The sequence below is a fragment of the Diabrotica undecimpunctata genome, chromosome 1 (genome assembly GCF_040954645.1).
Source record: "Diabrotica undecimpunctata isolate CICGRU chromosome 1, icDiaUnde3, whole genome shotgun sequence".
Lineage (NCBI taxonomy): Eukaryota > Metazoa > Arthropoda > Insecta > Coleoptera > Chrysomelidae > Diabrotica > Diabrotica undecimpunctata.
This window is the reverse complement of record NC_092803.1, coordinates 15823112-15840272: the sequence shown is the minus strand read 5'-3', so window position 1 is coordinate 15840272 and position 17161 is coordinate 15823112. Positions and strand designations below refer to the sequence as shown.

At 33.5% G+C, this 17161-nt stretch overlaps 1 protein-coding gene across 1 annotated transcript in view; it reads left to right on the top strand.

Moving 5' to 3' along the window:
• Positions 1-17161, top strand: part of LOC140445288 (uncharacterized) — a 47228-nt gene that overhangs the window by 28397 nt on the left and 1670 nt on the right. The window contains exon 2 of the mRNA XM_072537221.1: positions 13341-13425. Coding sequence (XP_072393322.1) covers positions 13341-13425 — 85 coding nt within the window. The remainder of the gene's footprint in view (positions 1-13340; positions 13426-17161) is intronic.

Sequence of the window (17161 nt, the reverse complement as noted above, 5' to 3'; positions counted from 1 at the left end):
GAAGTTGATGACATCAGTATTGAACATCTGGTTGGTTCTTGGCTAACTACTATTATTTTAATTTTCTTAAATGAGATTGTCATATTAAATTCTTTTGCTCTTATGTTAAATCTGTGGACCAGTCTTTACAGACTATCTACATCTTCATTTTAAAGTCAGAGGTAGGAAAAGCAATTAGAATGCTAAAGAACCGAAAATCTCCTGACGCAGATCACACAGCAGAGGTTTAAAAAAAAACATAAATAGTTGGAGTAAATGTTATGCACCTGATCTGCAGAAAAATCTATGAAACTGAAGAATGACCTGACGACTGTATGACGTCCACTGTCATCCCTATCTTCAAAAAAACTCAAAGAAATTCAACTAGACTGTAAAAATTACAGAACGGTACCCTTACCGTCACACGCCAGTAAGGTTCTACATCATGTTATACATGAAAGACTAAAAGCTTTTTTATTGCCCCAAATATCAGAAGAACAAACGTGATTTGTTCCAGGAAAAGACACAAGATAACATATCGTAAATGTTAGACAGCTAATCGAAAAAACTTGAATGAATTTAACATCCCTATGCTTATATGCTATGACGTGAATTACACAAAGACCATACATAAAGTAAAATAGCAGTTTCTATGGTCAATACTAGCGCATTTGGGGACACCTCATCACTTAATTCAACTGATAAGACGTCTATACGAAAATATTAAATGCACAGTTTTCAACTCTGTGTAGTATCTACAGCGAATATATGGATATAGTTGGAGGACACAAAAAACTTGCATAAATGTCGATGACACATTAATAACAACTTCAAAACAAGAAGAAATGGAAAATATAATGGGACGTCCGGAGAGGAGAAGCAAAAAGTATGGGCTACACCTACATAGAAGTAAGACAAGACTCATGATAGTAGGCATTGCATAGAACAATCTTCAACACATTAAAGACATTGGCGGCCTCGAAGTAGTAAATAATGAATACCTAGGAACTCTTATACAAAACGAAGGACGATGGGATGGAGAGATACGTAGAAGGCTTACTAATATTGGAAAAACTGGACCATAATAGTGTACTCAAAATCAAGACTAGTAAAACCACATATTTTTCCCATATGCATCCGAAACAGTATCCCTGAAAAGGATTTACGTTTCGGATTCGGTTTCATGGGGCTTTTAACTATAGCGCCGCTTGTTAAGAATATTCTAATTAAACATCAAACCAATGAATCAATACTAGAGAAACGCAAAGTAAAAGATAGACGACTTAAACAAATATAATAGAGATAATTTCAGTATTTTGGACACATTACTAGGAGAACATGTACGGTGGAAAGACTGATATTTAACAGGTTGACTGCCAGGCGGTCGTATACGACCGAAAATTCCATAAGTACTTCATGCCACGTGGGTCGTATACGACCGATTTGATACGGTCTGTGATATAGTTCCTGTTTTGCCAGAGGTCGTGTAGAGAAGCGGATTTATTGCAGTATTCGACCGCCGTGGCATACAGTCGTCGCATGTACGTATCAGTTTTAATTTTGGCTGAATAGGGGGGACTGAAATGATATCGAAATGTTGACATATCTTTATTTCGAGTAAAAAATATAAAATTGTAAAAAATATCGATTACAAACTAAAAGACATACAAAAGTTAAATAAGAACATGAAAGAAATTAAAAATTATCGGTTATCTGGAGTGTGAAACAATCTAAACAAAGGTGTAGTTGACCTTCACAACTGTCACAATAGGTTACTGCTTTTTTGACCCGATTTTTTGTTATGTTTCCCCGAATCTTCTCTTTATAACAACCTTTACAGTATTTTTTCATTTTATCATATGGTCCTTCCGTTTTCACCAAAGTATGAGTTTGCATCGATCTCCTTGTAGTTCGTATTTGTTGTTGTTCCCTTTCGGAATCATTCTATGACTGAATGTTGTCTTCATAAGTTAAGAGCGACTTTATTACATGCTCTCTAAATTCAGTTATTTTCATCTTTTTATCGGCTAGTTGGTTGAAAATAATGTGAGAATTTACGAGTGGTGTACCAAGAAGAAATTCCACAGCGAGCTTCCTGTACCATTTCAGTGACTTTCGTAGAGGTGAATTATAACTTGCCATCTGGTCTGACTGGTAAATTGAGGACTTTGCCTCATTGTATCCCATTACAGCCTGAGGTTCTACTCTACTAATAAATAAAAGTGTATTTTTCAGAATATTATCTTGCTTATTGTGTAGGTACGTACTTCAAACAGTAATCCTATGCAATTATTTACATCTGAAAATATGATATGAACATATGATATGAAAATATAAAAATTATATATTACCTGAACGTTCATTACTTTCCAAAACCATACCAACCATCATTTTACCGCGACTTCCCATTTTATTTCAAGAAATAATAATTGTTTTTACTATTATCTCTAACTCTAAAAATAACACGAGCACAATCAACTTACTTGTCTTACTAACAACCAAACCTCTACTGATAAAATATTGGTCAAAACAACCACTCAGCAGAATAATACTCGACAAGTCTCATCATGAACAGAACGACCGCCCGACCGACCGCTTGGCACCACGGGAATAAGTATGTCGCCTACGCCCTGGCGGTCGTATTCCACCGCTGACATATTTTTTCAAAAATTGAGACTAATAAATGAAATTGGTGAAATATTAGTAATGGAAGTATTTCAGTTGGTTGCCAGATGCACTTTTTTCAACTTGGCACCATGATGGACTTTTTTAAACATTTTTTGTGGCAGTCAACTTGTTAACGGCACAGTTGAAGGAAAAAGACCTAAGGGAAGATCTCTAAGCCGTTGGGTGGATTATATATACCAAAATACTGATTAATTGATGGTTAAACGACACTGTAGAGAAAGCTGTAGCCCAGTAGAGAAAGATGGAATAGAATTTAAAAAAATATATATAACAATTTGACTATGTCCACACATCCCTAAAAGGGATTATGACTGAGGATAAGGATTATATTGAGATGTCTTTTTTAAGATAATTTAGTTTAAGAGAGATGTACAGAGCCGTTCGTGAATAATGGGTGTGTCGTATAAGAAGTAATAACAAACTGATTGAGTAACGGAGATAAAGGCCAGGCTAAATTGGAAAGAATGCCACAAAAACGGTCAGTGAATAAACTCTACCGGGGAACACCAAGAATTAAAACACTTTAAAGATGAACCCACTTTCACTGGATCGAAGATGTCGAAAGAGAATCGAGGATCGATCTCTTTGGAAGCAAATAGTTTGTTGATCAGGCGTGCATAACTTGGGCTTATACGTCGCGGTGTATTAGAAATCTGGTATTCTACTCATTTTGTAATAACCCCGTTCAAAGTTTGTTTTGGTTACTTTTGTTACGGTTACTTCCGTAGAATAAGCTCATTTTAATTTGCCAGGTGTGATATTCTTGTGTGTAAAGCTACATTAATAATTAGTAACGACATATATTTTTACCTTATACAAACATTTATTTGTAAGTAGACTGCTATATTACGTGATGTATGTGATACGTTTTGATAATTATGCTTCGTAATTAATACTTAGCAATTAAAATAAAATGTTTTATTTAGTTCAATGTAATTTTTGCAAAAGGAAACACACACCAGATATGTTCTAATAACATTTTATATGGAAAAATAATTTGAATGTAAATAATACTTTTCTCGACGTCAATTTTTTCGTGCGAAGACCGAATAATAATTAAATGTCTATAATTATTTTTGTTAATTTATTCTTATTTGCAAAACAATAATTCTTTTCTTTGAACCAGCATAAATAGCAGAAATAAATAAATATAATTGTTGATATATTTACCTACACAATTAACTTAACACGTCAGCAAATATACCGCAAATGACGAAAAGGTTACGTTAGTATCTCTGGAAAATTTATGGAAATCGCAAGTAATGAAATTTGAGAATATTTAACAACAGGAATATTAAACATTTCTGTGTTTACTTATTGATACTGTTCGTTGCAAGATATTTCAGATTTAATCTTCTGGGTATAATTGTATACAGGGTCGGACTTATATACTGATACATTTTATCAAAATTACGGCAATCCCACAAAGTAAAAGAAAAATACATATAAGTAATATTTTTAGAATAAAATATATATAAGTATTTGACATAGTGAAAAAATACAAAAAAAAATTTTAAACTTAACTATCGTCTACATTTAAATCGGTATCACTATAATCACTATAATCAAACAGAAGTGATAACGAACAAACGATATAACTTAAACAGCCTTATCAACGAAAACACAAGAAACCTATACCAGCACAGATTAGACGAAAAGTTGCTACATAATATAGAAGACCAGTCAGTAGAACAAACGAAAACATAACGAGTAGCATCAAAGAAGCAGCAGAGGAGGCCATTGGACTAAAAACTAATTCCGCTAGTAAAAAACTTTGGTGGAATCAAGAAATTAAAGAACTAGTACTTCGGAAGAAAAAAGCATACCACAAATGGCTAAACACAAAACAGGAGTTGGATAGAGAAGAATACAAAGATATTAAAAGAAGAACACGACAACTAGTAAACACAGCTAAACGAGAAATGTGGGACAAAAAATGCAAAGAGATAGACACATATATGGGAGGTAGAAAATGCTCAGAGACGTGGAAATTCCTGACAAAAGTTAAATCAAATGAAAAAAGAGAAACAAACATACAATTAATAACAACAGAGAACTGGATCCGACATTACGAAAATGTATTAACAGAAAACAGAGAGGAATATAGAGAAATGTCTCCAACTGAAATACACATACAGGGAGAAACGATAAACATCGATGAGAGGACTGTCATAAAAACGATACAACTACTAAAAAATGGTCGAGCTGCAGGTCCGGAGGGAATTCCAGCAGAACTAATCAAATGCGGCACTAACAAACTGTTTGAACGATTAACCTGGTGTATAAACCAATATCTAAACGGTGCACCAATCCCGCATGAGTGGAAAGTATCCTTCATATCATCTATACATAAGAAGGGAAGTAAACTGGACTGCTCAAACTATCGAGGTATATCAGTAACCAGTACCTTAAGTCGCCTATACGGAAGGATACTTCGAGACATTATCGAACAAGAATATAAGGAACAAGAAGAAGAGGAACAATCTGGCTTTAGAGCGGGAAGGAGCTGCACCGATAATGTGTTTGTTTTGAAACAAATAATAGAAAAAAGATCAAGTACCAACCAAGAAACCCACCTTATATTTATAGACCTTCAGAAGGCCTATGATACTGTACCCGCTAAAAAGCTATGGAAAGTTTTGCAGGAAACAAACATTAACCACACAGTAATTAACGCCCTTAAACAGCTTTATGAAGGATCAACGTCGGGAATAAAAATTGGAAATAGACTTTCAAAAAAATTTCCTGTAAACAAGGACTCCGGCAGGGGTGTTGCATATCCCCCACATTGTTTAAAATCTACGTGGCGTAAGCACTGTATCAGTGGAAGAGAAAGTGCAGAGGAATGGGCATTGACCTGGGAGAAACTTGCCTATATACCCTACAGTTTGCAGACGATCAAGTCCTTATAGCCAACGATAAAGAAGACCTGACATATATGGCCAGAAAACTACAGGAAGAATACAAAAAGTGGGGTTTAGAACTCAATACACAAAAAACAAAATATCTCCCAATAGGCGCAGAACTATCCAACATTCAGATGGACACAACCGAAATTGCATTCTGCACTGAATATACCTACCTAGGAATTGATTTCGACACCACAGGCACAGACAACAGGGAAATTAGAAAACGAATAACCCAGGCCCGTAGAACAATTTGATGCCTTAACGGAGTTCTTTGGAGCTCAGAAATTGGTAAAAGACGAAAATACAATATATATGAATCTCTCATAAAAACCAGCTTAACCTATGGTACAGAGACATGGAAACTAACAGAAAGCAATAAAAGAAAACTCGAAGCAACAGAAATGGATGTATTTAGACGATCACTTCGAATATCTAGGGCAGACAGAATTAGAAACGATGAAATAAGGAATCGGATGGGGGTAGATGGTTCACTGGCAACAGACATAGAAAGGAAACAACTTATATGGTATGGCCATGTTCAAAGAATGCCAGAAACAAGACTACCAAAAATCGCCATGAAATGGATACCACCAAATCGTAAGAAACGAGGAAGACCAAAAAGAACATGGAAGGAGGGAATAACAAAGGCAATGAGCTCCCGAGACTTGACCGAAGAACAATGGAATGATAGAAATTCGTGGAAATTAGGCATCGGACAACGACGCAAGACGTTTTGAAACCGATATATATATATATATATATATATATATATATATATATATATATATATATATATATATATATATATATATATATATATATATATATATATATATCACTATAATCGCTATCGTTTAAATGTATAACTTCTCTATTATAATGTTTTCGAACTGTAAGTATTTTTCTTCTAGTTTTTTGACATGCTCTATACATTTTTTCCAATTATCTGCTGTAATATTATTACATTCGGTTTTAATTAAATCTACAACAGTCGAAAATGATTTATTAGGAGAATTATTGTTTTTCCTCACATTACTTTTTAATTGAGACCCCAATAATTCTATTGGATTCATTACACAATAGTAAGGAGGTAATCTTAATACTTTATGGCCATAATTCTCAGCTAGCCTGTCGATAACATAATTTTTTTCTCATTTAACTATTTTGAATAGTTCTACAAATTGTTTTTTGTGTAAGAATCCATAAAATATATTTCATGTTTTGATAAAAATTCTTGAATTTCAGCTTTGTTTGAATTAGTGATTGGAATTTTACTCTTTAGTCTACAATGATTATACAAAATAATAACGCTATTTCTTTTTAATTTAGGCAGTAATTGCTGCTCAAACCACTTTTCAAACAAAGTACTGTCCATATCTTGATAATAATCTAAGCGACAATCACTTACACTCTTAGCAGAGAGTAATAAAGCATCTTCTACCGATCCTGATTCTCCCCCACAATGTAAAATAAAAATTCTCTTCCCTCTAGAGGGAGGAACATTGATGACGCAATTTTTACTACCATCGGTCCAACAGTTTGTAACTATATCGTGGGTGTCGAACCAAATTTCATCCAAAAAATACAAGTTCTTCCCTACACTTCTAAAAGACCTTGGACTCTCCAAATAATCAAACCTCCACTTTATTAAACGGCTGGATTCCATAATTGCCTGCTTTATTCACTATTTTAAACATAAAACCATTAGATTTTAAAAACCTCCAAAAAGTAGATTAATGACACTCAGGGATTATTTCTTTGTTTCTTAATTCACTCAAAAGTTTATTTAAAGTTGGTAAGTTATTCACTGAATACATATGATATATTGTTTCCCGTATAGCTGATAAATGAAAATTCGGTAATACTCAATGGACACCAGAATCCTTTCTTTTTTTTCACAACACTGGACCGCCTTTTATAAGTTCGTACACGGTGGATCATGATACTTCTGTCAAAAAAAACCGTTTTTATGGTCGCTTCTGATTTAACCGTCGTCGAAAGAAGACCTAAGAAAACATATGTAATTTAAATTTTTAAAGAATTCTGCTCGGAATTCTGTGTTTTTTATGAATTAATTAATCGGTAAATATGATTAACCTTCCTAATACCGGCTGGGGCGAATTCTCGCTCCAGGTCTAACGTTTTTATTAATATCTGTAATTAAGTTTAATCAATCGCTTTGACGGTTTAGGACATTGATAGTTGATGTATTAAGAGCACAAAGAAGTAGTAAAACCCAAAATACCTGGAACAGAAAATTAAATATTCTCGTCGGATTTCGCGGAAATGTATGTGGGGCGAGAAGTCGCCCCACGTGGTATCGAGTTTTCACGTTCTACAAATCTGATTTTATCAGTTTAGACGAAAGTTTTGAAAAATTGTTACTAATGACTGTATTAATTACTTGCCATGATGTGCAGTCGCATTCTTTATATATTAGCAGTTGATTGTAATGTGTTTCCTTTATCTTTGAAATTCCATTCTTGCTATTACACAGTGGGAACTTTTATAATTCCCCTATTAGCATATTTTTGTCTAGATTCTTCGAAGCATCACTTTCTAGTTGGGATTGTCTCTCTAAAAATTTGTAAGGTGCAATTAGCCCTAAGTACGTCTGATAGCTGATATAACTGCTAAAATTACCTGTTTATTTGGTGAGTTTCTGAATGTGACTGTCTTGTGTCTTTGATTTTTAATTTGTTGATTTGGTACTAAACAAAATTATACAGACAATAAAGAGTTAAATAAATGGTAAGATTAATTAAACTACTAAGGCGAGAAGTCGCTCCACCTGCTACTGTTCGTTTTAAAATTCACCCGTTATTAGTAGGGTTAACTAAAGAGTATTTTTGTAACCGTTGTTTACCGTTGTAAACTTTAAGCACGATTTGCATTTTGCATCGTGTCTTAGATGAATATAACCAGAACGTTTTTCAGGTTCAGACTCGACTACACTTCCTGAAATAGTGGCAGGAATATACAGGACATCATCACTAATCATTTCTATATCTCTCATATTTATAGTTATTACACTTACTTCTGTTCTAAATGAACGACAAAAGGAAAATGAAGTTCTTTTCAAATAAACTTTCTTCACACAAAAGCCCATTTAGTGATAATTTGATATGAAGTAAACATTATCCTTATACCTGAATAAAATTCCAAGAAATTTTCTAATTTCTTATAAACACTGGCTTTACGTACCTAGAAACGTGTAATTCTGAATTTCAAGTACAAATGCAATTAACTGATTAAATTTAAATAGGTACACAAAATTATGCTAAAAATTTTATTTACCAATCGTTAAAAACTCAAAATTGAAATACGTACCTGGCTACATCTATATATATATATATATATATATATATATATATATATATATATATATATATATATATCATTTACTAAAGTATCTTTAAGAGTACAGTCATTCTGTGCTTGATATCGGCCCAGTCTCTTAATCTGGGGAATTCCATCCGAATTATCTTGCAACTCATATTGCACTTAGCTCTAAATATATACACCGTTCTTCGCGGAAGACTTCAGGTTAGAATACTTATACTTATTATACGAAGGCCATTCGTAAAATACGGTTCCCATGAATTTTAATAAGAGACAGCTTTATTTTTTTTTGTTAGTATTATACATCATTTTAAAACGTAAAGCTTACGCTATTATTCTACATAATTGCTGTTTCTATCCAAACAATTTTGTAGACGATGATTCCACTTTTCTATACCCATGTTACAGAATTCTACCGCCAAACAATTGAGGAATCAAGTAAGCTCTTCCTTGACTTCATCATCAGTACTGCAGAGTAAGACACCCAAATGTTACTTTCATTTTGGGAATAAGTGATAATCACTTGGTGCTAGGTTCGAACTGTCGAGGGTGGGGGCACAACAGTCTAGCCAAAATCTCTTAACAATCAAAAGCAAGGTCGTTAATAATAAACCACTGATCTCTAAGCAATATGCGTGCTATTTTTTGGCAATTTAGTCTGAAACTGAAAGCCTTCGCTTCGATCTTTATCGTGAATTTCCTTTTTGCCTTCACTGGATTCTCTGCACCACTTACAAACACGTTGAACACATATGCACTTTTCCCCATAAACTTCCATTAACTAACGATGAATGTCAATATCAGTCAGCTGTTAAAGTCATTGTTCTGTCGTATCATATTTTAGTATACCTACTCACAATTTCTTTTGTAGACGGGCGGTTTGGTTTGTGTGATACAAATATCCACAATTCGTCCCGTAATGTTTGGTTTTCAAAACAGCTGTGTTTTTATGGAAATTTGTTTACCTTTTGTAAACTCATTTTAATTATGAATAAAATATTGGTTATCGTATCGATTTCGTATCACATACGAATATTTAAATTTGTAGCTCTTTATATTTCATTATATTTGAATGTATGTATGTTTATGTATATTTGTCTTTTGGTTTAACTTGTTTTTAAATAGAGTTTTATATAGTCTACTCGCTAATTATTTTTCTATGGTAATATACATACCCAATGCGAAAGAGAGAAACTAGCGAGTTCCAGATTGAACATATCGACTGGTCCAACGAAGACTGTAGTAACTCATTTTTTATGTAATTGAGATAATTATAAAAATGTATTTACACTTTTACCAAAATTCATTAATCTATTAAATGGATGTTTTTATAGCATTAAGTGATACTTTTAATAATGATCTTACAAGGGTAAAACAGATTTAAGACAGAAATGGTCATAAGTGACTTTTGAATGAGTTACTATAGTTTTCGATGGAGATATTTTTAAAGTAATAAATACCAGAATTATTTGTTTCTTAACTTTATTTATATAAAATGCTACATTTTGAAGAAGCTACTGATATAATTTGCAGTTTTATATTTTAATTCAATTTTCCTCATCCGACTCTTCTTCGCTCTCAACTGAATCAACTTCGAGCTCGACTTTAGGAGGTACATAACTCTTTGAATTAAGATTTTTATAAAATCCATGGTACATTGTGGGTATTTTGCCGGTATTACACAGCCACAGTAATCCTTTTAGCTTTTTTTCTTCAATTGGTAATGGTGCATCATACAGTTTCGGTGGAAATTTGATAGTAGTGGAAGGCCGTCCTCTGCATTTTCGATTTAATTTTATGTCACAACCTCTAAAACCATCATCGAATTCGTATTTAAACATTATAGAATTTTGGTGTTCATGCGAAAATTTTATTTCTCGTATTTTGCTAACTTTTATTGATTTCTTTTCGTTGTCAAGTTTCCAATTCTCGGTATCAGTCAGTTTTTTAAAATTAAAAAAATTATCTTGGGACATTTCCGTAACATCATAAACTCTTCCTGTAGTTTTAGCCATTCTAATTAATGTAACCCACTGTTCTGGCACATATACAACCGATTGCCTTTTCTTTGCATTTTCGATAACAGCATGCATACTGTCACCCTCGTTCTGAGTGTGGCCTTTTTCCAGAAATCTGTGAACAATATCAATATGAAAATGAGCAGCAGCAAAAGCAAACATCGAAAACACAAAACGATTTCTATTTTGTCCCCCACAGTTGTCTGAGTAGAATATTATCGTTTTAACACTTTGTTGTGCCTTGAGATCTAAAAATTTCCAGAGGCAACTGGCAATTTCATTAGGACCTCTTTTAGCCACCTGCTCGTGTCATACATAGCAGTAACCCTGATTATTTCCAACATCATAAACTGTAAAAATATATGTAGAGTATTTGCTTTTGTAGTAAAAATCACTTACGTTAGACAAAGGGGTAGCTAAAACCTTTTGAAGGTCAAAGCAAGCCACACACAAGCTCTTATCATCTAGTGCAAGCTGTTTGTCTATGTCTTTTAAGTTTCTGATAACTTCTTTGTTTTTCATATGGGACTCATATTGTTCGAGCAATTTTGCTTTTTCAGCATCACTAGCCATATTAAAAACAGAACAAACAGTACACTGGTCCTTTTTTGGTTTAAAGAACCCAATATTGAACTGTTCATTGAAAATATCTCTATACTAGCGTGACGTGGCAGCTGTAGTGATGTTATTTTTTTCGCAATGCTCGTTGTACAATCGGTACATTTTCTTGATAGTTAGCCCTTCTTCAAGGTACATCTTCATCGTATTCTTACGGGTATAATGGGAAGGTACTACAGGAAACTGATTTATGTGATTTTTTACGTTGTCTATAAGTTCTGGTGATAGTTAATGTGGTCTGTTAGTGTGCTTTCCACGTTTATCTTCCTCTAATGATCCACCATCTTTCAGTTTCCTTAATGCTGTAGTGATCCAAGTTTCTGAAACGTTAAGGGTTTCCAAAAACATAGTTTTGCAAACACGTTGTTTTTCATTGCGAATGTAGAAGTAATATTCTCGAGAGTAATTTCTTCGAGACCGTTGTTCTGCAGTAATAGTTACTTGTTTTTTGGCAACCTGTCTCACATGACGAGCAATAAAATCCCACTTTCTTGTATGATCTTTTAACTTCCAAAATTCATTGAAAAAAAGGTCTCTATCTTCTTTAGCTATTTTGGTAGCACATTTTAGTCTACATGTGTTTGCGCATGGTGCACCCATCTGTCTTCCTTTAATTTGAATACCTTTTCGATTTTCATGTTCAAGTCCCAGGTTTATACTTGTTTTAGATTTTTCATCCGCCCACTTACTAACGTCTCTAATTCTTTTCCTACTTACTCTCTCTATATTGCCTCTGCTTCTTCTCTTTCTATTTGTGGTTGCTTCAGTTATATTCTTATTAGGTTCAATTATTACTTCAGGGATGTTTTTGTCTTCTGTCGGAATGTAATCTGGGTCAGTATCAGAGTCTGCATGAAATGGTTCCTCATCGCTTTCCCTCTCAATTATTTCATTTTCATTCCTATTGGCTTCATTCTCTTCTAAGCTTACTAAAATTAAACAAAAATGAGGTAAATGCCTACGTAATATTTTTTCATGCGGAATTTAAACCAACCTGTAGAACATTCAGGATTAATATCAGTCTCGTGGTCACCAGGATCCTCATTCGCCTTTTTGTATTTGCTTTCTTCTACAATACTTTCAGCAATATGTTTACCTTAAAAAATAAGTAGGTTTTTACTTTGCTGTTATTATTTTAAATAAAGTTTATTATAAATTTACCTTCAAAAGAACGATAAGAAATATCCGTTTCAGTGTTTTTATACGCTTTCTCAGCTAATTCCAATATTAACTCACTTCTGGAACACATTATGGCAATTATAACAAAACTAAACTTTTGAACATAACCTTAAACTAACGCAGAATACCGTAGTAACTCATGTTACGATACCTATGCTATCGCCTCAGATAACAACGAAGACTATTGTAACTCAAGATACGATGATTTTCTACGGTTGTTTTTCATAAATCGGAGATACTATAAAACTCTTACACGTAATATTGCTTGCATAACTACGTTTACTGAGATACGATTCTTTCCTGGGGAAGATATCATGTTTTATTGTTTTGCGCTCGTAACTCAAAAAGTGGAAAATTTGAGTTACTACAGTCTTCGTTGGACCAGTCGATATGTAGTCTCCTCTCTTGCTAATGGCTTTATATGTTATATAAAGGTCATCGTATGTGCAGAAACCAACACTGCGCGAATTTCGCATCTGGCGATAATAGCGATCGAAGGCTCCATCTTCATTTGCATTTACATTTATTTGACGGAAAAAATATATTCCATACTACCTTGTTTACGTATTAAAGGTTCCAATAATACAATTTAATTTATGCTTTTTAGCTTGATCCCAAAATAGTCGCTGCATTTATGGAAAAAGTTACCAAATTTGGAGAAAAGTGTATGGAAGAAACGCACGCAACGAGCGGTGAGTAATTCTTTAATGTCAAACATTTATTATATTTAAAATATCGATAGTTTAGATTTTTGTACAAAAATAAATCAAGTATTCAATGACGAAAGTATGTTTTCCACTACAGTTCATTGTAGAATGAAAATTAATATTGTCCCAAAAAAAACTTAAGTAAAGTAGCCATGTAATTGTTATTTTCTAATTGATTCTATCAATTACTTAATTGAGGAGGTGTCAATCAAAATCAATCATGTCCATAAAAATCAAAAAATGAGTTAGCAGCTGTTTTATAATATAAAGAGTGAATCCTATTCTATGGTGTTTTCGGTTTCGGTTAAAAAAAATCATGTCCTGTTTAAAATGAATACACAATATTAGGTTCCCAAATCAAATGAAATCATGTCCACAGTTGGTTTCAATCATACCACCACATGTCCATTCAGCTAATAGGAGTGCCCCGATTTGGTCACGTGATTTGACCATGTCAGCACATTGTCTGTGTTTTCCCTCTAGGTTATGTCGATAGCGAGTATTGAGTTTGTATTGCACTGTGGTTTAATTTTAATATTATTATAGTAGTTTTTATTAAATAAAATTGAAATTTTCCATGGATGAAGAAAACTTAGTGAGAGTGGGCGATGCCAATGAAGGATCTCGTAAAAATAAAAAGACTGTGGATAAAAAAACTAGAGCCAAGCTTAAGCGATACAGTACTCCAGTGGGATGTCGTGTGTTTGTTCCATGTAAACACATGAACAAAGGTATGAAATGTGCATTAGTTAGGCCTATAGATGCTATTTTTGTTTGAAATATCCTCTACAAAATACCTGACAAAAACACGCAAGATAACACCATTCCCAGTTGGATAAATCAACGTAACATAAAGCGACGAAGGCCTAGGCCTACCTCTGAAAAATCAAAGGCTAAAAGTTTTAGTGTACAATATTCTATACTTTCATCAACCGGTAAAGTTATACCTGTGTGTAGGAAACTTTTCATGCATATTACCATGGTGAAGGGAACAAGATTGACTAATATTTCTAAAAAGGTGAAAGAGGGAAAGGCTGTTAAGGATCAGAGGGGTGGCGATAGGAAGAGTCACAAATCTGCTGCGAACAAGGAATCAGTCCGCCTTTTTTTGAGAAATTTAAGAGGAAAAGAAAGCCACTATAATCGAAAAAAATCGAAAAGGATTTATCTTGGTGCAGACTTAAACATTAAGAAGTTGTGGCTAATATACAATGATTCTGTACTTGATAATCTTAAAGTTAAGAAATCTATGTTTAGGAGAGTTTTCAATGAATTAAATATCGGATTTTCATCACCAGCTTCTGACGTTTGCAGTACATGCAATAAAATAGATCTTCAGCTGAAAATTGAGAAGGCTAAAGCTGTGAAAGACTTGGTAGTGGTCAACCAATTTATGATGGAGAAAAGAATACACAGATTAAGAGCTAATGCTTTTTATGGGATCTTAAAGGAAAACAAAGAAAATGAGGTTACTTTCTGTTTTGATCTCCAGCAAATTCAAGCACTTCCCAAAACTCCTATTCAAGACGCGTTCTACAAAAGACAATTAAGTTTTTACTCTTTTTGCATTGTAGCACCAAACGCACAAAACCCCATATTTTACGTATGGACTGAAGAACTTGCAGGAAGGGGTGCGACCGAAGTTTCATCTGCACTTATAAATTTCTTGAACTCCACTAATTTTTCAAATGTAACAAGACTGAATCTGTTCTGTGATGGATGTGCCGGTCAAAACAAAAACAATGCCGTTGTTCACACATTAGTGTATTACTTAGGATCAGTGCAAAATGCTTTAGAGGAGATTGTTCTAACATACCCTGTTCGCGGGCATAGCTTCCTCCCCGCTGATCGGGTGTTCGGAAGGGTTGAAAAGTTACTCAGGAAGCAGCCTACCATTGCAACAAAGGAAGAGTACTACAATGTATATAGTTCTGTTGGAGAAGTACGGAAACTTGGAGAGGATTGGGGATTGATTGATGCTAAAAGTTTGGCTACACGATTTAAAAACATTGAAATGATATCTGAAAACAAGAGGATTTTTGTGAGGAAAGAGAAAGCTGTCAACCGCAATGGACAAGAACTTACTGTTATCAAAGTGAAATCGGCACAGAATTTTAGGTTTGAAAGTGATTTTGAAACCTACAACAAGCCTCAAAAAAATGGCTGGCATTCTGCAAGGTCGTTCTCAACTCCTGTAGAGTCACTTCCACTGAGCAATATAGTGAAAGCAGCTAAGAAGAAGGACGTGGAGACGTTACTTGTGAAAATGTATGGTGATGACTGGCAGAAACATGACTTTTTATCTTGGTATAAGACCGTAATAGTGGAAGTCCAGGACGACGAAATTAATGCTGACGAAGTGGACGAATCCTGTGATTGTCTAGAACCTGACATTGGACTACACATTTAAACATTTATATTTTGTCTAAAGTGTCGTTGGTAAATGTTAGCCATTTTTCAAGATATTTTTTGTAACAATACAATAGATATTTTAAGTAGTCTAAGAGTTTTTTTATCAACCCCTTCTATCAACGTCCATGAAGTCCAATCAAATAAGAACATGTCCTTTTTTTAAAATGTATTTACAGGTTTATTTATACCTTCAGATTTGAAATATTTACTAATAGTCAGTTAATTTCAATAAATAAAATGATATATGCTAATTTATCCGATTTTTCATGTAAGGTTATTTACTAATACGTTTTTTGCGATTTCCCTAAAACTTCTTAAGGTGGACATGATTGATTTTGATTGACACCTCCTCAATTAGTTAACAAAGAACATGGATTTAAGGAATTTATGTGTAGCAGACATCGACGAGGAGCGTGTAGTTCTTTGCATAAAATTATTTTGTCGCCGATAAAACTTTCCGAGGGTAAACCTTAAGAAAAACTCGAACACTTATATTCGAGTTTTAAATGCAATTATTATTGTAGATTTTTTGCTGTGGTAGCTTGGAAATAAAACAATAACTAACTTAACATTAACAAAACATTAAATATTATTTTTATAAGAAAAAACCGACTAAAAAATTATTCTAAATAATTAAACTAAAATTAAAGGCATTTTAAAAAATCTCTAACCAATGGACCGTGGAAGTGATGACGTAGATTTTATTGACATATGTCAGTTTCACTTTCCAAACAAACCTTGTTTAGTGTGGATAATTTGTATTTTTCGTTATTTTTTCATTTTTTTTACAGAATCTTTCCGCTTTTTGCAATATCTAAGTATTCTAATAGTTACTACAACAATTTTACAAGGTTGTGTAAATAATAAAGCATGTTGTTTTATAAAAATAGCAATAAAATGCATGTATCAATAAAGTAAGGTTAGAATGTCTTTAATTTAAACTTTTAAACTATATTTCATAGAAATGGAACACTGAATTATGATGGTATTATCGTAAAAAACACTATACTTAAAAGAAAAAGCAGCAGAGGAAGCAAAATGTTAACTTTATAGAAATTAAAAAGTCTTGAGGTTGGACATTTCAACTTTTGTTTGGAAAGTAATTGACAGTTGTGACGTCACACTTCCACTGTCCATTAAATGTTTGAACAAACCGCCATTGAAATCAGAAGCATACAGGTTGAAACCAAACATCGTCGAAGTTGACCGTAAGGTTTCGAACTACTGGAATAATCTAATTGGGTAATAAATCTAGACACTAACGTCTATTCAGATTTGTCGTAACAAAAAATGGACATGTATTTTAACT